Source organism: Anser cygnoides, chromosome 1 (assembly GCF_040182565.1).
Source record: "Anser cygnoides isolate HZ-2024a breed goose chromosome 1, Taihu_goose_T2T_genome, whole genome shotgun sequence".
Classification (NCBI taxonomy): Eukaryota; Metazoa; Chordata; class Aves; order Anseriformes; family Anatidae; genus Anser; species Anser cygnoides.
This window is the reverse complement of record NC_089873.1, coordinates 88,290,944-88,315,056: the sequence shown is the minus strand read 5'-3', so window position 1 is coordinate 88,315,056 and position 24,113 is coordinate 88,290,944. Positions and strand designations below refer to the sequence as shown.

The following is a 24,113-nucleotide window of genomic DNA, read 5'->3' as shown; positions in this document are numbered from 1 at the left end:
TCCTCTGTGGGAGTATGTCACGAGCCACATTTAGAGCCTGCAGGCAGCAATCAAACCCATTCAAAAGAGCAACGTGACACTCCCGTGACGGGAATGAAGCAGCTGGGTTTTGGAGCAATCAGACAGATTTTCAGTGAGGTGGGGGAAAGCGCACAACACCCGCACACCAGTGGGGAGCAGGAGCAGGTGGGGCTGGGACAGGGCGAGGGGCTCCTGCCCCATGGGGGGCCCGATGGAGGCACTGACTGTGACCCCACTGTGTGCCAAAATCGAAGCCAAATGGTTTTGTCATGGCACCTAACACACACAGGGCTTAGCTGAAAGGATGTATGTGCTTAAAGAGTTACAGAAACCTTCCTTGCTGTTTATAATCCTAGGTAAAATAACCATAAATTACTTTAAAGCACAGCATTTTCTCTTTGAAATGCTCATGGAATGAGACAGATAACAGTCCCATGTATATATATTTTATATGTACAAACGTGCCGAATCAGCTTCTCATGCCCTTAGAGCTAACTGCTGAGGACCACGACAACACTAATTAATCCAGTAAGAATTTAAATGAGAGCACTAACCCATCTTGCACATACTACTGAATGGCCATCACATTCTGATGAATAGAAGCCCGGTCCAGCATTTGAGCAGGTGTGATTTTCAGCTCACTGCAAATAGTATCTTGTATTAATTATATTTCTTTTAGATGATTTAACAGTTGCAGGTTGATTTTCAATGTATTTTGTTTTTAATCAAATTTCTTTAGCTATGCATGGGGATCCAATATAAAAAATGAGGAGCAGATATGCAAGAAGTACCATATATAACATACGTTTGGAGCACCAGACTCAGCACTGGTACATCTTGCTCAGTGACAGATGCATCTCTGTAAACAGATGAGAGCTGGAGAACAAAAAGGCCCATTAAAAATTAATATACTAATCATAGGGCATGAATTATAGTACATTCATGCTGGACACAGAGGGGACATCAGGGTATTGCATCTGAGAGGGAAGCGATGGAGCGTGGAGATGAGTGCACCTGAAGCGCACACATAAATCTCCCCGGCAGCTACCAAATGGGCTGCTCACTTGTATTTGTCGGTGCAGCAGAGGTGTCCTGGAAAGGACTGGAGCACTGAACTGCTTGGTGCCGCTAAAAATTTACAGCCACAGCTCTTATAGCTCTCCCACAGCCAGTTTCTTCTTTCCTCCCAGCTCTCCATCTTTCACTGCTCACCAGGAGAAAAAAATAGTAGCTAAGTGCCAGATTGCTTGGGGTTAAGGGCAGGTCAGGCAGGAGGAAAAACTGGAAACAGGATCTGAACCTTGCGTTGTACCCGAGGGGAAGGAGAAGACCTGCAGAACTGTTTGAGAGCAGCTGCAGGTCCCCTGGGATTTGTTTTCTAATTAGTAACAAGCCCATTAACAAACTCTAGTTAGGGAGCTTTTCACTGAAATGGAAACTGCCTAAATTAGTAGCCGTCAGGCCTGACTTGGAACAAATCTGTCAGATCCCATGGATTTGCGCACAGCCCTCCTCCCGCAAAATAAGGGAAGCCTGGTAACAGGTTGAGTCATGATCAAATGAAAAGATCTTGCTTTGAGAGTAGCACGTGCCTACTTTTCAAATCAAAACATCTCTTTGTGCACATTCTTAGTAAGTTTTTGGATTTAATTGGCTCTATCAGCAAATGGAAATGGATCAAGTGGGGGAGCACTGGCAGAAAGTTCTTAAAAGTCACAGAGAAGACAGACGGTACCTTTTCATCAAAAGAAAAGAGCAATTACAAATAATAAAAAGAACATTTAAAACACAGATAAATAAATTTAAAAAAATAACTCAAACTCAACAGTAGAGGATGCCACCGAAGAGAAACTGGACGCTTTCACAGATAAAAGCGTTCAGGCAGGCTATAATTCATGAAAATAATTTAAAATCGATTTAGTCCTGGGTTTTGAAGACAAAATCAATCTGTATTTAGGCTGGGCAGATCACCTCATGCCTGCCCTCTGTACTGTTCCCTGTACTTTGGCTGAGGTCTCTCAAAGCGACGTGACCAGACCGGGAGGAATGCGGGCTCTGACCTAAGCCGTGCTAACGGGCACCTTGTTTTTTGACAGTGCTGTCGAGCAGTGACATGAAACAGTGAAGCACAGAGAGAGGATTCCCAAGGATTTGGTGGTCTTTGCATTAGGTTCAGTGACTATGAATAATAGGCCCCAGCCTCACAGACTGAAACTGACTCGGTGGTATCTTTCCATACAAAAGCAACTTTGCAGACATCACTGCTCAGCTTTCCAAGACAGTGTCTCTGAGCAGATTCTCCCATCCCTTGCACACAAGCGCACACACCTCCAATGATATCTATTTTAAACGCTTATTTCTGGAATTTCCTCCTCAAAATCATCCTCTAGGGTGTTCTCAAAGTGTTTAAGACATATACAGTATTCTACCTTAAGGTTTTATGGAAACAACATTTATCTACTGCTTACAAAGATTTTACTATTAAAGGTAAGGCAGGACGATGTCCTTAGTGAACCTCATCCTGCCTCCACCAGGGGAAGAAGGCATAAAGGGAAGGAGTTTAGGCAGATAACTGTTTCAACAGACTCAGCATCTCCGACATTTAATCAAGAGAATGCTTCCTACAGCGACCATCTGCCCAAGCTTCAAGACACCAAATTATTTGCCAGGAATCATCGCAGCACAGCAAAGGAGTCGCTTTTGATGCTTGCAACAATCCTAAGAAATATCCTTCTTAGAGACATTCCATATATCTAGAATTCTATATGATATAAAAGTGAGTTCAATTACGTCTGAACCTTGGCTTTAGATAATGGCTCTTTGTTTTAATCAATTTTCTTCCTGGGATGTAAAGAATTACAGCAAGCTATTGCAGGACAGAAAGGCAGCAGAACAGGGGAAAAGCAGCTTGAGCAGACTGACAATCTTCAGTTCACTTAGCAGGAAAATAAGATGCACCCCAAATTCTCACTCACCATCCTATCCATCAAATGTGGGCTGTTAATATGGGAATTAGAAACTAGAAATTTTTGTTATGCATCTTTCGGCATCCAGCTAAAAGAACTGGTCAGCTGATGTGTAACAAGAGCATTATGGTCTGCTACTGGTGGGTCTGTTCCTCTCATTGGATTAACTGAAAGGAAGAACGATGGTCCCAGGCATTGTATCACCATGGTGGTTACCAAATTGGCGTGAAGTAGACATCCACCGATTTTCCTTTCTACACGCGAACGAGTGGTTGTACCCGTACAGATGCGGCTCGAGTGGCAGCGCTAGGGGGAGCTCCAGCGACATCACCGACCTCAAAGGCCCGGGTCCAAAACCAGACCCAGACCATCAGGTTGCCTCCAGAGTTGTGAGGTTGGGGATTGTGGGATGGTTTGATGTTTTCATTCTTGTTTGATTGCTTCTGTGTACGCTTGAATAATATTTTCAAGTTTTTCCTTTGTTGCTACAAACATTAGAAATTTGCCACCATCCCTCCAGCTCCTGCCACCAAGTCCTATTATTCATAGAATCACTGAATATCCCAAGTTGGAAGGGAGCTGCAAGGATCATTGAGTTCAACTCCTGGTCCAACTCACAGAACCACCCAAAAGTCAAACCCTGTATCTGAGAGCATTGTCCAAACGCTTCTTGAACTCCGGCAGGCTCGGTGCTGTGACCAGTTCCCTGGGGAGCCTGTCCCAGTGCCCGACCACCCTCTGGGTGCACAACCTCTTCCTAACACCCAGCCTGACCCCACAGTCTCACAGCTTCATGCCATTCCCTGTCGCTGTCCCCAGAGAGCAGAACTCAACGCCTGCCCCTCTGCTCCCCTCGTGAGGGAGCTGCAAGCCGCCATGAGGCCTCCCCCAACCATTATTGCATGCTTCTAGGAATGGAGACCCAGACCAATTTGCCTAAAGGGTTATGAAAAAGAAAACAAACACAATGGATATCTTAGTTTAAGAAAAACTGCTTGAAAAGCTTCACTGAAGTTTGAAAAATGTTTCAAGTATTAAACTTTTGCGCTTATTGAGGTTCAACCCTCCTTTTAATTAGTAAACCTACATCTAAGCATCTGTAAAATAATAATTAGCCTTTGAATAAACAAGAGACCTTCTGACAATAACATGCTTATTGGAGATCTCTGGAAAAAATACAAAATTTTTGCTTTTGTTCTGTTTTGTACGGTCTTCACTGGCAATTGCTAAGACTAAAGCAAAAGCAGCAGAAGCAGCTTTTCTATTTTTAGAAAAAAAGACATCCAAAGCGATGATTTATAAAACCTCTCTTGTAAAGACAAAAGCTGTCATTTCCATGCATTTACTTGAGAAAAACAAAAAAACTGAATTATATGTAATATGTATACTCATTTCAAAGAGATGGTTTGGATTCTATACACAATTAACTGGTTAAAGAACTGACAGATTTTTACAATACATCTTTACAAGGCAATGGACCAAGAAGGGCCACAAAAAATTCTCCCTAAGGAAAGACACTGAATTTGAAAAAGCCCCACAGAATTTTCAATCTGTGAGGAAAGAAGAAGAAAATGCAGCACAGCAGGGGGAGTGTTTTAGAAATTAAAGCCAAGGTCTGCTGTTTGCAACTTCTGCGTTAGCTTGTTTTCAAAAGGCAAAAGTTATTAATTTCTAAGAAGAACCTCAAGCTTCAGTAGGAACACCACGGTCAATCATTTTGGAAGAAGATAGATCTCAAGTATTGTCTTCAGAGGCTCACCTATAGAAGGCCTAACAACTACACCAAACACTGTGCTGTTGTGCTTCCTTCACAGAAATGCTCCGGACCCCTTGCTGTGGAAGATGTCCACCACGGCGACAGATGCCACGCAGAACAGAAACACAGCTCTGTTCCTCTCACAGCTAGCAGCTAGACCAGAGCAGACAACCCCACTAATATACACACCAGGTATGCTATATATACCCACTGTATAGTTCTTTAAATCAAATGAAATGAGTGCTGTGTTCTATGCTAATTTATATTTGATAGTAAAAATATTCCTCAGTGCTACGAGCAGTAAGATGTGCACAGTTCTAGACCACTGTGTTTCCACCACAACCATTAAAAAAAAAAGGGGAGTGGGCATATAAAAAAAATCATGGAATATTCTTCCTTTTCTTGCTGGTCTAAAAATGGTTGCCCAAAGCAATACATCATGAGGAGAAACTCATGTTTTGTTCCTTTCTCCAACACCAAGGCCACTTAGACAATCTTTCTCCTTTTGTCACCAGTAAAGAGAAACACCCATACCAGAGATTACTTTCACTCCATGCCTTAAACAAAACAACTTACCTTGATTTCTCTCACTCTACCTTGCTCATGGGTAGATACACTCTCAAAATGCTCACCAAATTCGCATCCCCTGTTGCACTCACTTCCTCTGGGTGTGAAGTTTCCCATTTTCCACAACTCTCCAGTGTTCTGTAACATCCAGTTTTCTCAGCACCCTCTGCCTCCAAAATATTCCCCCCCCCCAAATATTTCTTAATTTTCTAGTTTCACTTTGGATTGCTTTTAAAGCTTTTATACTTTGCTCTTCCTCACTAATTTCATGTATTCCCCGGACCAACTTTTCTTCTCAATTAGTTTAATTCCTTTAAAAATACAAAAAGTTAAAAAAATCCCTATCCATCTCCTTGCTCTTCTCCTCTCTCCTCATGTTGTTCTTCCCTCACCCTTTTGCTACCACTTGGGTTCCATGTAATTCCCATTTATTTTGCCTCACAAATCTCTCTCTCTCCCACTCAAACTCTTAGTTTTCCTATTTCCCTCCATTTCTGTAATTTATATCCTTTCTCCATGTCTTTTTAGCATGCCTGCGCTGTAAGACTCAGGGTGCAAAGTCTCCCACTCTGGTGCCCTCACCCATCTGATTTATAATCCTTCTTGGCATTCCCCAATTCCTCCTGATGGAGCCTCTTGGCACCTGCATCCTTGGCAACAACAGCCATTAAGCAGAGCTGCTCTGTTCCACATTCTTTTTTCTTCCTTCACTTCCTCTTCTCCATTGCCATCTAAAGCATATGGAGGATGGTTATGGTCTGGTACCTTTGTGACTGAACTACCTTGCATCCCAAACAACTACTCCCAGGAAGTAACAGAGGAATTTTCAAATTCACATTCCTCTAGATAATCTATACTACATTTTCTCTGTTCTATATCCAATGGCCATTAAGGTAAATCTGCCATTGTTGCAAAGAATGCGTGCTCAGACCTATCAGTGAAACAGAACTATTTCACCAGCACTACCGATTCAAGCATGGAGAGTATGAAGTGGCACTATACTAAGACTCACAGAGAGACAGTTTTGTGTATGTATGTGTGGGTACAATGGGGATAATGAGGATATAATTACAAGGTGATAAATCAATGGTTGAACAAAGAGAAAACACGGCACTACTTAAAACAACCAAATCTTTTAATTAGAAAGCAACAAACATGCAAACAGCAGGTATAGAAATTTATTTGAACCAACGTTTTTACTATCATGAAAGTTACTTGAAAACATTGATCCAAGCTCCCACATTTGCAGGTTAAGGAAAATATTGCACTTTGCATCTTCTAGCACCCCTCATACATGGCAAAACATTTTAAAAACATTTTTGCTTATTTTACTTGCACACTCTCCCAAAGTCATGCACACAGTCATTCAAAAACAAAAGGTTAGGTTATCCAAAAGCAATACCTTAGAATTGCACTAAAGCTCTGTAAGGAAAAATATAATTAATGTCTTATACAAATTCCATTAACGTCTAGGTGCTTGCACACAACTGCCAGTTACTCTTCATCTTCATTTTCATTCTCCTGACCAGATCCTTCTGATCTGTCACCTTCCAATCGGTCTGTAAGGCACAGAGAAGATTTAGTGAAGAGAACTTCTGAAGTTTTGGGGTATTGGCAATTTTTATAATTTAGTATCCCTCTGGGCTATTACACAATGCACAGTGGCTGTGGGTTATACAGTAACAGAACCATGAAAGAATCTGAAACTGGACTGACAGCAGAGATCGGGTAGATATATTGTAACAAGAAAGAACAGTGACAGCAAAAGCTCTAAAGGACTTCCAGGCATAAAAGCGAATTTTGTATACAAAAGGAGAAACCTTGTAGGTGCTGACTGGCTGTCAGCACAGGAAAGATGAATGCAAGCATGATATTAAAAAGAGACAGTGAATCCAAGAGACTGAGAATAATTTTCTGAGGAGCTAAAACTAGAATAGCTGCGATTAGAAAATCTGTATACTCCAGAAAACAGGGGAACTGCTATTTGTCACTGTATACATGAGAAAAAAAAAACAGTACTTTTTGATGTAAATATTTAGAGAAAGGCAAATACAGAAATGTGTGTGGGAACATGACTGGCTCAAGATGTATCACTCAAACATGCACTGTTAGGTTAAGAAAAAGTTCACCCAGCAGGAACACAGAAAACATAATAAATGAAGAAAAACACCAGCTAATGTATTCATTGACAGCAGAGGTGAGGCACGCCACTGAGCTGGATACAGTGGCTTTGCTCTTCCTTTCCTGTCCGTCTGCTCCTAACAGATCAGTGGGAGGTGAAAGAGGAGCAGCAGCTGCTGCCAGGCAGAGTTTCCCTCCTGCCCCACTGTACAAGCCCACTGTTCTGCTCAGCAAGTGCTGGACTCCTCACATTCAATATTTAACACCATCATCACCCTCATCTACTAGGTTTCTATGCCTTGTGTCATATCAGCCCCCCAAAACTTCCCCTCTCTGCTTCTTACCCAGTACCATGCCTCCATTGTCCTACTTCTTCAGTTTCAACCCACTGCAGTCAGCTTAAGCACTAACACCCAGGAACATGAGTTTCCAGTGACTATTATCCATGCAACCCCTCCTATCACCAGTTTCAGACCCTAGTGAACAAGGAATGCTAGTACCTGCAGCAAAAGGTTTGCTCATTACACAGTCCTGGATCTTCACACCTTCCTTCATTCCCAGGCAATCCCAAGTCCACAACGAGTGTCAGTTTCTTATGACTCATTCCAGTCACCCCAACACTTTTTCCATCACAGCCCTCATCTCCTAGAGATCTTTTCTTACTGAATATGTTTCAGCATAGAATTAGTACTACATTACTAATAAACACATTACTAACAAACTATTACAGGGTGGATAGTATGGGAACATCTAAAATATATTGTGCATTTTTCTTGTTCTTTGTTTTGAGATAAAACAATCGAACAAACACAAAAAAAGAACAACCAGCTGCAAAATGCTGCAAGTCTCACCGTACAGAAGCTATTCCTAAGTACTTCTATTAAGAGACTCATGAAGAACCACTGAAACCTCTCACAAACCCCAACGTAGCCACATACAGCTGAAGATCTTGATGGTTCCCCAGTCCATCTGCTATTTCATAGATCAACGTGGTGGTCAAGTTCTAAAGAAGTCTCTCACCTGCTCTTATATGATTCAAAGATGCCAACATTCGTAACATAAAAGAAGCTGGAACAGTAATAGTGTTTCTGGTTTCTTCCAGCATTAATTCATTACGTGTTATAACCTGGCAGCAGGGAAGGGGGAAAAAAAAAAACAGTGTAAAAATGAATACAAAATCGTAGTGCATCAGTATTAGTTTGACAATACAAAGTTTCTAGTTTCTATGCATTTACAGAACCCAAAATTACAGTATTTGTATGTGGTATGAAAAGTAAGCTATCTGCAGGCAGAGTTCACTGTCTAGTTGTCTAACTAAAGAGTATTCTAGTAAGATCATCGTTCTGTTGTCTGTGTCCATGGTAGATACTGAGACAGGCAGCTGAGAAAAAACTTTTGTAAATTAGACCTTGCAAGAAATAAGGACGACTGATGAGAGAATGTGCTGTTCCAGATGGCAACTGTTGCAGACAGCAAAGATTTAGCACTAGCACTGGCCAAGAATGTGGGAAGGAAAAGAGATGAGGTTATCCTAAACTCCTACCTTCATGCTGCTTAAAACTTTTGGAGAAAATCCAAGGAACACAAGCAATTATTCTATCCCAGTTCAGGAACATTCTTCAGCTCCATAATTCTTTCTGAACATGTCTACAGCTTACCTCTAAATTACTTGAAATAGCCATCTCTTACTGCCTTAGTTTCAAGGAAGAGAAGTCCACTAACAAATACCTTTAAGCTCTTTTGCCTCCTTCCTTCCTCAAGGTAGTTCCTTGCCAACCCTCTTGCTTTGCCATTAAGTTCTAATCCCACACCTTCACTTGCCTCTCAAACCATGGTTTTTTTGGTTATCACAAAGCATAAACATTTCTTTAGGTGGAGACACGTTCGGACCTTAATACGGTCCTTCCTCGAAGACCATATGCTGTAAGGCAGGTAAATAAAGCATTTCTTTTTTTCTTGAGACTCATTCTCAAGCCTGTTCATCTTCTGAGGAAAATGTTCTTGCAGATGTCTGCAGTGTGCTGTTCCCAGCCAAATCAAAGCTCCTCTTTTCTGTTATTTTCATCTACTTATCAAGCACTTTTCACAGCTGATCACTCCCAAAAAGAAGCAAAGTGAGAAGATAGCATGCTGCCATTTTTCCTCTTTCATCTTCTATTTCTCCAATGCATCATCAGTAACACCTTTTTGACAGCCTGTTCATCTTTTCAGCTCCTTCTGAGGCTTTTTCTGTGTCCAGAGATTTGTTCCCATTGTCGCCATTTTTTCCTACTCCCTAAGGTCATGTCCTCTTTTAATTTTAAATGTGGTTCTATATCTATAGTAAACACTCCCCAAATGTAATTCTTCCTCCTCTCTTGCCTTTCCATGGCTATGAAGAAGTTAGTTCAGCTATTTTAGATACTTATTGTAGCCAAAATTAATGTGGTAAAAACTCTGTTTCTATCAGGTTCTCTTGTTCTCTACATAGATATTTCGATACTAGGATCAAATTAAACAAACAAACAAATCAAAACCCATGTAAAATCACAAAATATACTGTTGTCAAATTTACTGCAAGTCAATTTTTAATTGAAAAAGCTACTAAAATTCAAAATTACTAAAAATCAAGTAACAAAATTCTCAATATGATAATTACTTTTAGCACACATTTATGTTAGTTTGTTTAAAGACGACTAGTGCCTTGATTTCTGACTCCTGCCAGTTTTTCTTCCTTATGTGACTGTTCATACCTTTTCCAACTTTCCTCCATACATAACTTATTACTGTATTTCGTACCTATAATTTCTAGGAGTTAATGAAATACAAAGTGCCTCCGTGTGCTGCCAATTATAGGAAAGTTAGCTGTCATAAAGGTCAGCTTTTTATTTGTAGCTCATTTGTTTAATATTAAATAACTGTTAGTTTAATATCAATGATTTGCAATGAAGACTTTTGTAGAACTGGAAGATGCAACATTACTGTGGAAAAGGAGGGAAGGTTCTTACCTCATCTGCAAGTTTTCTGTTAAAAATCCTGGATTCTTCCAATGGTGACCAAATTTTTATATCATAGTCAATACCGGAAGAGGCCAGAACTAGAAATAAGTAATATTAATAATTCTAATTAAATATGTCTTTACCAGTATTTTCTGCACTTAAGTGGAGTTGAAGAAAAATAACTTCACTTACTGTACTACTAGAAACATTTAATTGCAAAAGTCAGCTCTATGCTGAACACACAACTACATAATTCTCCCTATGGGACCTGAGAAAGAAGACATATGCAAACTTCAAGAGACCTTTAAAATAAACAAAAAAGAAACCACCATAACATTGGAGCAGAAAGTAAGAACAAACTCAGCTACTAATATATTTCTGATGGTGATCTGATAATTATACACATTAGTAACAAAGCCTTAGGACTTCTGAATTCAGTTACAAAGACAGAAGCAAGAAATTTTCAAATATAGTTTTATATTTGATAATTTTGATGTCCTTCATGTAAATTTCTTTGACATTCAAATATACAAAAGCAATGGACGCTCTCATAAACAATTCTACAATACACAAAACAAAATTCCATTTTCTAGATCATTGCATAAAAACACTATGGAGATAAGACTTCCATAGAAGCATCTCAGTAACTTGAAAACTGTACAAGTTTAACAATCTTATCCTCATCTGGTATTATTATAACTTTATTTGTTTACAGTTGACTGTTATTCTAGAGCCATGTAGGCTATGAAGAAAAAAGAAATAACATGAATGCTTTCTTTGTGTCAGAAACTGTAGTATCGTTCAGATATTCCATCCACATGTCAGATGACATCTGATTCCTTCTACTACTTCTGTTCATCTTTTCTATAAATATTTCTCCTGAAATACAAACTGATAAAATTTCTATGAATTTTATTTCTTTTAATCTCACAAAGACGGCGAGTCTGAGACACACTTCACTCAATTTTCAAACAGAGAAAGTAGAGACCTGATTCAAGTATCAATTCCCACAGTGTTGCTGGCATCTCAGTGACCCCATATTTCCCTCACTGTGTCATGGAAAACATTTAATGTACTGGAGGGAGCAAGAAATTGATATTCTTTTTACTGCATCTTAACTTTCTATAAATACTATGTCAGTAACATTTTCATTCCAAGAAGTTATTGAGTAAGGAGGCTTTCAAGGGTTGAAAAGTCATTAGTAAAAGACCAAATCATAAGCAGTATTATCTAATTTATATTGGAAGAACAAAAAAGAGTTTGATGAAAAGCTACCATTACAATGCTCTATTGAGCTACACAGAATTGAAGATTGAGTTTTGAGACTTTTACTATAGATAACCTGAACGCAGCCTGTGAAAAATGATCATCTTACTTGGGTCAAATGGATGAGGCTGAAGACAGTTCACCACATGATTATCAGCTTCCAGCAGCATGAGATGTTCGGCAGTATGTCGATCCCATATAAAAATATGGCCACAATCTGAACCACTCATGACGAAGTTAGATCCCCAAAAATTGGCTTCTTTTATCTGCAGTAAGAACACAAATAAAACTTACTTTATAACACCAGCTTGGGAAACATTGAAGAGCATACTCCCATTTCTACAATAACATTGCATCTGAATTAAGAGCTCTGCAAATGGAGAAAGACCACTTAAAGAAATCTGAAAGAAACATTTAAAGAAAAACAATTAAAAAAAAGAAAATTCAGAAGGTTAAAGATCTTCAGTGCAAATTGACTGCTAACAGAAAAATGGAGAGGAGCTGGGACAGACACAGCAATTTGGAAATAAGAGAAATTATATTGTACCTGAAGTTCTACAGATAATGACAGCAGATATGTTACTTTCCAGAGTGATGAGATGGATACTGGAGACAGGGGTACACAAAACACTTTTTGGGAAGAGTTTGGTAAACTAAAGTGAGTGACAGGCTAATAAATAGTGTGGATTTTCCATTTACAGAATAAGAGGAGACAGAAGCTTACGAAAACTGGGGGGTGGGAATTAACTGTCTCTGACAGATAAAAAGGGGTCATGGAATCAAATATTTTAGTTTATTTTTCTCTATAATCTATCAGATAAGAACTAAGACTTTCTGGTTCAAGTCCAAAATTAGAGTTAGAAGCCTTGGAAAAGGAAGACATTCAAGTAGAAGTGAGTCCTAAGCTATTACAGCAGTACTTAAGTAGATGAAAGTAGAAGCACGCCTCCCTGCAAGTGCAACCAGTAATATTATAGTTTTACTGTTTGTTTTTAATTTATTTATTATTGTTTTTGTTTGTTTTGACACAGTGATGACACATTCTACTATATATGGTTGCTCCTACCTTTGTTTTGTTAGGATATCCAAGCACCTTTGTGAAATGTTTGAAGTGATATGGCTAACATTTGACACATCTGTAGTTTTCTCATTCTACCAGTGAAGAATACTTGTAATAAGGGCCAAATTGATTTTATTATATATATATATTTTTTAATTTTAAACACAGACGATGCTTTACTAAGTTTACAGGTGGCATGTTCTGTGAGGACCTACAGTTCATACTGAAGGTCATTCTATCTTGGACCAATTTAGGGAATTTTACTTTACAGTGACCGGACTAATATCACACAAACTATATTCAGTATTAAATCACTTATTCATCAAAAATAAAAATTGGATCATCTCCGTTTTCAGCCTACAGCCAACTCCTCTGCAACTTCATTGATAACAAGTTAGTTTGACCCTGGATAGTAATTGGCTGTAGCTAAAACAGTCAAGGAAGATTTCTTCGGTGTTCACTGGAGAACTACACATTTGTAGGAGGAAATTCACCCCTGAGAATAAGACAATGATAATTTTACTTGAAAGATGCAAAAAATACCAAGTTTTTTTTTTCATAAACCAGAAAAACTATGAGAAAATTCACAAATACAGCATTGTGACTAAAGAGCGCGCATTTTTTTGTGAGTGAACACAGGTGGACTGGATGTGCCACTGACTGAAGCATATGACAGAAGGATCCAAGGTCCAGAGAAAGCTTCCGGAAAGACAGCCACTTTTCACTGTAAATGTATAGTTCGTTGTGAAATTCTGCAATCAGTGAAATGATGCAGACAACATGCATTGGGCTCTACTCTTCTGGCAGCTTCTTCAGGAAGATCTGAATGTTAAGGGAAGATGATGGACAGCTTCCTTTGGAGCAGAGGGACCATCTCAATAGAGATGGAAAAGGCTTCCTCTCTCATTCAGCCTCTTCCCTCACAATCAGCCTCTGGTATCTGCTTGTTCTCTCCATCCCATGAAACAAAACACCCTCTTAGTAAAAGGAGAAGGGGTCTTAGGGAACAACATACTCATGTTGTTAGGCTAGTATACTATACAGGGATTTACTACATCTTCCATTCCCTTTTCCTTGCATCAAGTGCTATAATTCAGTAGGTATTTATGTCTTAAACTCCTTAAACATTCACAGTCTCATCAGTATCATTGTTCCAGATATTATTTGCTAACAACGCTGTGAATGCTTTTGTCATGAAGTCACCGCCTCCTGCTAAGAGACTTCAGAATGGCTAGACTGTCTTGTCCTTGATTCTGAGGATTAAAGAAAATAGCAAATATAGCCAATTCCAAGGTAACTAACTTGACCTGTATTTGACTTGCAAAATATTCTGGGAGACAAGTGAGGAGCCAGATCTAAACTGTTTTATTCTCTTTTTCCCCATCCCTTCCCTGAATATATGGTATTGTCACGGGCTTATAATTACTAGATGATACATTATTCCTATATTATTTGTATTTATATTGCATTGACTCATATAATTATTTTTATTAGACTAATATTATTTTATTTCTTAAATACTATTTACTTATAATTTAGTATTTACTATACAAGTATTTATTTATTTATTATAGATTTACTGATCAGTGGGAAAATCCTGACTCACTGAGTGTCTCACAGAACTGCAATCTAATGAGTTCTGGAACTAACACGGCTGAAGCAGTCCTACAAAACAGAGTAGTATTACAATGCATATGATCATGTAAACAACAGAGAAATCACAGGCCAGAAGAAACTGGCAGGATTATCAGATATCAATTTTCTTGAGATATAACACATTATTACACACCTGTTACATTCATGATAGTCTTATGACTACAGCCTAAAAGACTGTGACTTGTTTAATTTCTGTGCCAAAAAAAGAAACTTAGACTAATTTTCAAGAAACAACAATTATGTTGTTAAACGTAAAGTAATCTTCCCATCCCAAGGCCTCTCTTGCCTTCACATCTGTAACCCAAATGACGTCAAACTAGTCAAAAGACGTCAATGACTAGTCTGAGCAAACAAGAATGGGTTACTTCCTTCACTAAATGTTATAGTCACCTTCAGAAGTCATTTCTGTATTTACTCAAAGTTAAACAGTAAAGTAACCACTGCTCAACTATTTGAAGTGAGAAAAGGCTAGGCAGCAGTATCTTTCTCACTCTATCTTCTACACCATCCACACACAGGGTCAGAGGTTAGATGGTATGGCAAAAGGAGTAACAGTCAAAGAATGATGGCAGAAGAAGAACATTCAAAACTCAGTCACAAACAAGGTATCAGCTGAAAGCTTCAAAATAATCCAATGTTTGGGTGAGAGAAAAGTGTTGGGAAGTCAAAAATGTAAATCTACACAAAATATTACACTTTAAAAAGTTGTTAAGTACCTCTTATTATTTTTTTCAAATTGACATATGCTGGGCAGAAGAGATGCCTATATAAACAGAAGTATCCTATACAGCAAAGTTCACACAGATGATTTCAATGTTTGAAGTTTAGCATAAAATAATTTCATAATTTATGGTATTTAAGAATGTCTCATATGTAAGAGACAGAAACTTGACCTTGAGAGAGGGCAAAAGACCATCTGCACAGAATTCTACTATGGAATTATTTTCCAAGTAGCACATCACAATAAAACTCTAAAGAGGGTAATGCCTGCATCCTTGCTTTTTGCATAGTCTTCTCAGAAAATGCACAGGCAAAAAGGACAGACACATAGTCTTGCTCTGCACTTTGCCCCAACCATCTTACTTTAAAAATTGCCATGATAAAACAATCATATTAGTAAGCTGAACCATTACCACTGTTAAAAATATGTGCTGCATTTCCAGCATAAGTATGTCCAGTTTCAAATTTCAGGCTTGGGATCTTGCTAGACCTTTGTCTACAGAATATGTACCAGTGATACAGTCAGTGCAATCAAGTCATCTTTAAGACTAAAAATAAGCCAGACAAATAGCATTCCTGGATTCTGTAGTGCAAGACACATTTCCAATATTTTTCTCTTACAGTTCTATTTTTGTTTTTCAAATAGAAGTGCATCCTTAGTATGTCCAATAATAAATAATCTTATATTTTAATTCTCAATTGTGCCTTCTTTCTGCTTTCTTTATATTCCCTTAAGCAACTGTTTATTTTACATTTCTAATACTTACAGAACTTAATTTTAGTGTCACATAAAATCAACAGATTTCAGATTCACATTAAAATATTTTGTGTTTTCAAATTTATATACACATTTTTACTGTATGCATACATAACCTATCTGCTTATTAGTTCCATACAAGTGCTCTATTAAAGAAAAAAGTTTCTTTAAAGCTAACATTTTAAAATGGGAACTTGGGGTGAGTGGATTGAGAGGAAGAATGGCAAATATATGAAAGAAGATACAACTAGGACAGGAGAGAAAAATACTATGGAAGAGACAACAAAAGAACTGAAGGCATAAGGCAGAAGACAAATTTTGAAGAGAAAGGACAGTCTGGGCTCAAAAGAACATTCTTTTTTTTCCTAGAGGTAAAAAGAAAGAAGAAATCCCACTCCTCAGCATTCCACTACCATTGCACACCCTGCTGCCATTGCACTTTACGGTCTGTTTCATGGAAGAATGGTAATATCCACTCTCCTGGTGACATTACTCAAGGGGATATGTGGCAGGGATGTGTGTGCTGGACATAAAAAGTTCCAGGCCTGCAAATGGGGCAAGCAAACATCAACATAATGCTACTATTTTTATTTTTTGCAAAAATCTGTCACTTTCTGACAAATATAAGAATTACCCTCAAAATATGCTATTAATTTTTTTTGTAAGATTGACAAATTAAACTCTCAGAAGTAAGGAAGTACCAGAATTATTAATATAATATGATATTATTATATTTTTACTATATATTAAAATAATTGATGTTCATGTAATTGACAAGACAATTTCAACCCTGGATAGCTCAGGTGTATAGGATGCAAGACCTCTCTAACCTGTCTCCTTCCTAAATTCCAAATGAAAATCATCTCTCTTCTTGCAGAAAAGAGGGTGTCCATCAAAAAATAAAAACAAAAAAAGATTAAAATGAATTTTGCCACCATAGAAACCTAAGTGGGAAATTACACCCTCTTCTTCCACTGCATACATTCCTTGTCAGAGGTGCTCACACAAAACAAAAGCTGAAACACAAAATCAAATGCTGAAGAAACTAAACAAAACGCATGAAATAATCCATAATAACAACACATACACAAATGGAGACTGAATTGAAAACACTGAGGCAAGCTTAGCTTTAATATCTCCTATCTACTAACTGTTTAATGCTATGACTTTTAACTAGTCATAACTAGTTTTTAACTAACTTTTAACAAACTAATGTTTGGGGTTTTTTTTGAGTATTTAATATTAATTTGTGAAATCAGTGCAAAATCTTGTCATTAATCAATTTTATTCTAAGTGCTTATGCATATTGAAACATGCTTTTACTGAATCATTTTCCCAAGTGTAATAAAAGCCATTCATACAAACTCTAGAAAACTGGTTTTGGAGGAAGAAGAACTACTCTCAGATCAGCTGCAAAATCATACACCCGCTACTTCTACAAAATACCACCTAATATTGAAAACTTGACATCTTCACAGTACTGTAAAAAGGACAAAAAGAAATATGAAGGAAAAAATGCACTACTGCTTTACAAACAGTAACTGTATTTTTCTTAAAATATAGCATTTTATATGAAAAAGACAGGGTATATAGTACAGATATTAAAAACTAATAACTAACAGTATCTGCCTTTTTAAAATTTAAGTATGTCAAAGCTCTTCAGAATTACTATTGAAGTATATTTGAAGCTCTTTAAATAGAAAGTAATGATTAAATAAGAATTTGAAGAGCTTGGAAGGAAAAGTGAGGATTCAATAATAATTTTGAAGGTAGTCACATTTTATACCACTTAAGCTGACAGACAAAATGAAAAAGAAGTTAAGAGAAACACACAAGATTTAAAAGGAAGTTAAGGAGACGGTCAAACTCCCAAAAACTTACATGCTTAACACGGTGATACACAAGTCATGCTAATTTTAATTCTCATTTAGAGCAAATTATACGGCTTCCAACTGAATATACAAGTAGAAGTGCTGACAATGTCTGTTTTGGCAGGCATACTAATTCACGCCATAAAAAATCTACAAAAAATTGCCAAAAAAATCTACAGTTCCAAAAGCAAACAAAGTTTGTACCATTGTCCGGGAGTTCCGATGACCTTTATAAACCATCTTTATTAAAGGACGTCTAATATTCAAAGTCTCCAGTTCTTCCATTTCTTTTCTTTCTTTCCTCCTTCTGAAGAGCTCCTGAATGCGGGCAACAGCAGATCGTCTACAAATAGCACACAAAGAGAACGCTACTGAAAGGCCATCTCCAAACACTGAAATGAGCTATCAAAACAGGGCTATCAAATAACAATTAGGCACTCAAACACACTCTTCATAAGTTTGGTACAAACATCAACATTATCCCAAATGTAAAATTACAGACTTTAAATTTTTCCATCCTGGCTTAGAGCAAGAATAGCATGCAAGACAGTGGACTGTCAAGTGATGCAACATTTTATTGCCTATCTTAAGTATAAACTTCAGATGTTATTTTAATTATTATAAAATTAACGTGCTGTTTTATTGTTCAGTGCTAGAGATATACTCCTAAATTCTGAAGTGAAAAACTTATGCCCAAACAATTTTTTTTCAATTTAAAAAAGTTGAAGGATCTAGTGTGTCTTCTAGTGTTTTGTTGTTGTTTTTTCCAAATTTCATGAAATGCATTCCTCCTTGCTATTTCCTTATGACAAGGCTCAAGGCTTAGACAGCTTTAAAAAGTTCCCACTACAGACAGAAATGACTTGAAATCATTTATAGTAGAAACTATCTGTATATTAGCACTGGGCCTACAGCAGAAGACTTCCTAGAATAATAGAAAAAAAATAGCTAAATACTATATTCTGTTTTGTGACTGTTTAGTTCCAGGAAACTACTTTTTGATCAATCTGTGAAAAGCCTCTTGGTGTTGTGTTTTTCATGTTAAGCTCTTAGTTTTCAGATTCTCAAAATTCCAGTTATAAACAAACTGCCATGACCCACCACCTGCATCCAGCTCTTTTTCTTCTTTTATTCTGTGTCAAGGTTCCTATTAGGCTTGAGGTCCAGAACACAGTCCATGGGGAATGTCATTCCCAGAAGAAGCAGGTACTCATTTTTGCAGAAAGCAAGTAATCAAGCTATAACAGGAATTTATAGAATCCCAAAAACTAATCTGAGCCAGAACTGAATACATTTGTAACCTCAGTACACTGCTATGAGAAGGCTAATAACCTGAAGTAGTCCTTAAGCAATATGGTAGTATTTTAATTGCTGATTCTAGAGACTCTTGCAACATGAGAGTCTTCTTTCCCCCCAAAAAAACCACTAGTTCTCTCTCTTAATTTCCTCTACCAGTGATCTGTACATATGTTTGTTTCATTTTTGTCATAGGAGAAATTTGGACAAAAAGAAGATAAAACACGTGTTATCCTACAAGCTAAACAAAGATGGAAAATGAATGCAAGCAATGAGTTATTAATACAGAAGATATATATATATCTTATACAAAACTGTCATACTAAGACAGGTCTTCTAATACAGCTGAACTTTTAAAATATATTTTAATACTATTGTTTTTACAGAAATTAGAAGAGATTTGTAAATGTTAGCCGATAAATCCACTTAATAGTGGGCTAATACATTTCCTGAAAATTTGTCTAGCAAACAATCCCAGAAAAAGGACTACTACTATTAACATTGTGAGACTTTTCTACACCCACTCCCCCAGCAATTTCATATCTAGGCAATTTTCTGGTTCCTCCTTCCTATACTACACTAAATAAATATACTGAGTTTGTTATTTAGTCCGTACAATATATGGAGTCTCAACTGTAATTTTCAGCAGATTTAAGAACAAAGATCTTCAAAGTCCTTATACACTGAAGAGGAAAGAAAACAAAAAAAACCTCATGTTCTACATCTATTATGCTTTAAAGATCATCAAATTATTTTCCTTACTGGTTTACTTCCATGTGAAGGAAAATGATGGGTGGCACGTATATGATAGACCACGTATATAAAATACTTGCAAAAATTTTAAGCAATTATTCATACACATTTGGTTTTGTTTGAAAAAAAAAAAGATATTGTTTCTGTGAGAAAGTAAAAGCAATAATCATTTAATAATTATTCTGTTACCAACCACATCAATGATCATGGTTTTGGAAACAACACACAGCTGTTCAGCACAGTGAGACCCTTTTGGTTTCAAGACAATGCCTGCTAGCCTTACAGCTACTGCTTACTATTATTCCCATTTGGATTTTGGGATGGAGTGTACTTATCCACATTAATTATCAAAAATATGTGTAGTGGAAAAGTTGAGAAGTTAATCATTAGGTCTGACAAAGCAGTAAACTTGTCTAGCTCTTTTAGAAGGGTTACTTGCTAGATAGCAGCTAAAAAGGTCTTGGGATTAGAAGATGGTGTTAAAAGTAACTAACTAGTATCCCTGAGTAGTTTCTTGAATAATTTTTGGTTATAGCATCTCTATAAAAGTTAATGTCTCCCTCTAAATTCGTCTAACGCACACATTACAAAAAAAGTCAAGGATATTCAGCACTGAGAATCATGCATTTTTAAATAAAAGCAGAAGCACAAAAGCAACTTTTGATAAAAACACTGTCTTTCAACTAGATTCAGTTCTAAGTTAAAAAAAATAATAATTTTGGCTCTTATTTTTGAATGGCATGAATGGGCTGATATTTAGTTCTCTTTTACAGTCAATGACTACCTTCCACAGTGAGAATGGAGCCAAGCACATGTGACTATAACTGTGATGCTGTTATCAGGCATTCTAGTAACACACTGCTAAAAGCAGGAGCCTGGCAGAAGCAAGCCTTCTGCAGTAAAGATATATATGAGCCTAATCTAATGCTATTTCAGAACTAAGAACCTCTCTTAGAGGTTTGGTTTCTCCATAACTAAAGATTTTCTGTACATTTTTAAGAAACTTGAAGAAAAAAAAGATGGCATTTGTTTTAATGGCTTTTTAGTTTACACTTATATTTGTGATAAGTAATTCCTGTCCATGACATGAACTTAGGCAGTAGCCTAAGCATTTGCATCATCTGTAGATACAGAAGCATGCTGTGCAATTCTTTCCTCTTCCAAAGTTTGGCCAAAGCTAAGCCTGACTACGAGCTGCTGTTTCCTCTCCAAACTCCACACCCTTTGTAGTAAATTTAATTATCTGAATATCAGCACACATTGTGTTGGCATTCTTCAGGCAACTCCATCAACTGATGAAACTAAACATTATTTATCCATATTCAGGCATCAAATAATGAAGATGCCTGAGAAATGTAGGATATAGATTAATATTATTGTTATTAATTTTACAGAACAGAAAATGTTATGTCTTGTATTGCCAAAGAAACTACTGTGGGTAGTTCTCTGACTTTAGAATAATTCAGTACTACTGTCCCCTCTGAATGTATAAAGCTAAAGAATGTTTTGCCAAATTTTGTGCTACCTCATGTAATATCTTACAATAAAGTTGGTGTGTACAGTCTTGATGAGACTGCACCCACGACAATATACAGTACTTCCACCATCTCAGTGGAATGTACCTTGAGGTAAGATAGAAAATATTATTTCTAAAAATAAGGACACGGGCATGGAGTAGAGTACAACTTTGTTCCTTACAATCAGCCAGATTGAAGACTTTGAAATCAGTTGTTATAAACATTAAAGATCAAAAGAGCATTTAAATTAAACCCTACATGAGTGGAATAGGCATTCAGAAGTGAAACCATTATATTCTTTCAGTTAATAGCCAGAAAAATGGAAAAAAATTTAAACATACAAGCTAAGTCAAAAAACTTTTTGTCACATAGGACATTTTCTGTGTGTTCAGAAATTGTGACATCTAATATAGAATCACTTTAAGAAAAGCTATGCAATTAACACAATTAAAACAGTTTGTTTATTATAGTACAATATTTTTCTTGAAAGTAAAACACAAGATTTCTCTTAAAAATATATTTTTGAGAGCTGCAGACCTCAGTTCCCCATGTATGTTACTCAACAATTTCTGGCTAACTAGCCCTGCTTGTTTTAAAACAACTATGCTTATCTATTAGTTAAAAGAGTGATAGTCAAAATTAATGATACGTTTTTCAGAAGAAGGAAAACTGAACATCACAATTATCCATCAGCTGAATCTGTAAACAATCTATGGGAATTCAGCTACAAACTGATCCAGTGGAGGCCTGATGCAGTGGCTGTGACAAAATCAATCTGGTACCCTTGATAACGCTGCTTCTTCCAAACACCGTTATTCCAAACTGATCACCTCTTGAGCTGCAGCAGATAGTTGTAGAGCTCATGTGTAGTTGCTTCCTTTTTGCACCCCTTGTCTCAGCTCTGATTACTCAACTAAAACAATATTGATTCATCCAATACTAAGGGTCTGTGTCTTCTAAAGTTTCCAAATTCACTTACACAGCCAAACATCTCTTTCTGCTAAGTACCAGGAACCCTGCTCTCTTCTCTTCTGCTCTTTGAAATTAGTCTTTTTTCCTTGTTGTCATCTTCTCATTTCAACTATTTTTCCTATCCAAAACAACTGCAGGGAACCCAGGACACATTACCATTAACTTAAAAGCTGTTTCTCTGATGCCTTATGGTCATTTCTTCATTGACTGCAGAGAGGAATCCACCTGCCAGCTACCATGTTCTCGTCCAAGAAATTCCAAGCATGTGTTGTAACACAGCGACTTTTTACACAGGCAGACAGTGATAGGACAAGGGGGAATGTTTTTAAACGAAAAGATGGGAGATTTAGATTAGATGCTAGGGGAAATTCTTCAATTCCAACTAAGTTTGGAATGCAAAACGATGAAATGTGTCTGTGGTATTTTCCTCAAAGCATTTAAAATGCAGGATTCAGGTTAAGTTTTCTATAACACCACATCCTATGCCTTTTCCTTTCTGGCCACACAAAAGCAATATGTTAATTTTCATCATTAGAATTATTTTTACTCATTTGTTTTCCCATTTCCCTTATCTATAGCCTTTGACATTAAGTCACTGTAGATTGTTTCTCCCTCTTATCGCACATGGCCAAACACAGTTGCCCAAATTACTTTATACATTCTTAACAACTAATTCACTCAAGTATTTCAGTGAGGAATATGAGATCAAGTGACTATTTCACTTAACTTCATTAACAGAAATATTCTGTAAGATTTAAAGCTCCTTTTGCTAAATATGTATTATCAAATATAACTTTGATAATTACACCTTGTTCAAGCAAAAGAAAAAATATATGTATAGAATGGTCTTTGAGATGTGTATTCTTATATCTTTTCCAGAACTGGGTGTTCTGCACTGTGAGACAAAGCAGATCAGCAGTGGCACATGCAAATATGACACGTTCCTCAGCTGCTGAATGAAAAAAAAAAAAAGGTATTTGCTTTTCACAAACTACACATTTTTCAAATTCCATTAATTTCTGTGACACACAATAAAAAGGTTAATATGTTGTTAAATGTTTATATTGCCATTTCTTTTCAATTTCCATGCAATACATGCAGCTAAATATAACTCAAGCAATATGTTCTGTAATTCATAGCATTTAAAGTATAGCAATTCTTAAAATACCAGTTAGACATGAAAAACATGAACCTGATAAATCCATTATACAGAAATAAAAAAGAGGAGGGGAGGAAGAAAATAATGAATTACCTCATTATTCTATCACCTATCGCTGTTCCTCTGATATTATATCTAGTAAAGGGAACAACAACTGAAGTCATTCAAAATTGCTGGATATCATGTTTTTAAAGGTTAGCATCTATTACAAAATGAGTTCTACTTCTTCCGAGATTTGTTTTCCTTGATGCATTAGTATATGAGACTATTTTGATATCAGCAAAAATAATAGACAGATTACATATTAGTACACAAAGTTGATTTTATAAAATGCAGTAATTCTTCATAGATTATAGCAGAAATGGAAGCAGCTGCATAATCATTTCCATTTTACATTTGCATTTGTTTCAAATTTTAACCTAGTAGTTTAAAATTTTCCAGGCTTAGCATCTGCTCATAGATCAGCTTCTGTCAAAGTCCAGATAAAATTCAGTCAGTCATTTAAGTAGGAAAACAGCCCTGAAACAGTTATTTTGACTAATGTGAAAAATAAGTTCAGTCAGTTAAAAAAAGCTGCACTCTGTCTACATGAAGCACGCATATCTTGCTTAGATTGCCCCCCAGCCCTGCCTCACACAGGTTACAATGTACAGTGTTAAGGTAAGCCATGTTATCTA

General features: G+C 36.9%; 1 protein-coding gene across 7 annotated transcripts in view; it reads right to left on the bottom strand.

The window, feature by feature from the left end:
* Nucleotides 1-6,424: 6,424 nt before the first annotated feature.
* DCAF6 (DDB1 and CUL4 associated factor 6) overlaps nt 6,425-24,113 on the bottom strand; it is an 83,627-nt gene continuing 65,938 nt past the window's right edge. For 5 of the 7 annotated variants that reach the window (XM_048071573.2, XM_048071577.2, XM_048071578.2 and 2 more), the window contains 6 exons: nt 23,530-23,571; nt 17,944-18,082; nt 11,785-11,941; nt 10,419-10,507; nt 8,452-8,557; nt 6,425-6,869 (listed from right to left, as the gene is read on the bottom strand). In XM_048071573.2, coding sequence (XP_047927530.2) covers nt 6,805-6,869; nt 8,452-8,557; nt 10,419-10,507; nt 11,785-11,941; nt 17,944-18,082; nt 23,530-23,571 — 598 coding nt within the window. In that variant the 3' untranslated portion in view covers nt 6,425-6,804. The remainder of the gene's footprint in view (nt 6,870-8,451; nt 8,558-10,418; nt 10,508-11,784; nt 11,942-17,943; nt 18,083-23,529; nt 23,572-24,113) is intronic. The other 2 variants (XM_048071575.2, XM_048071580.2) reach the window with 1 other exon arrangement.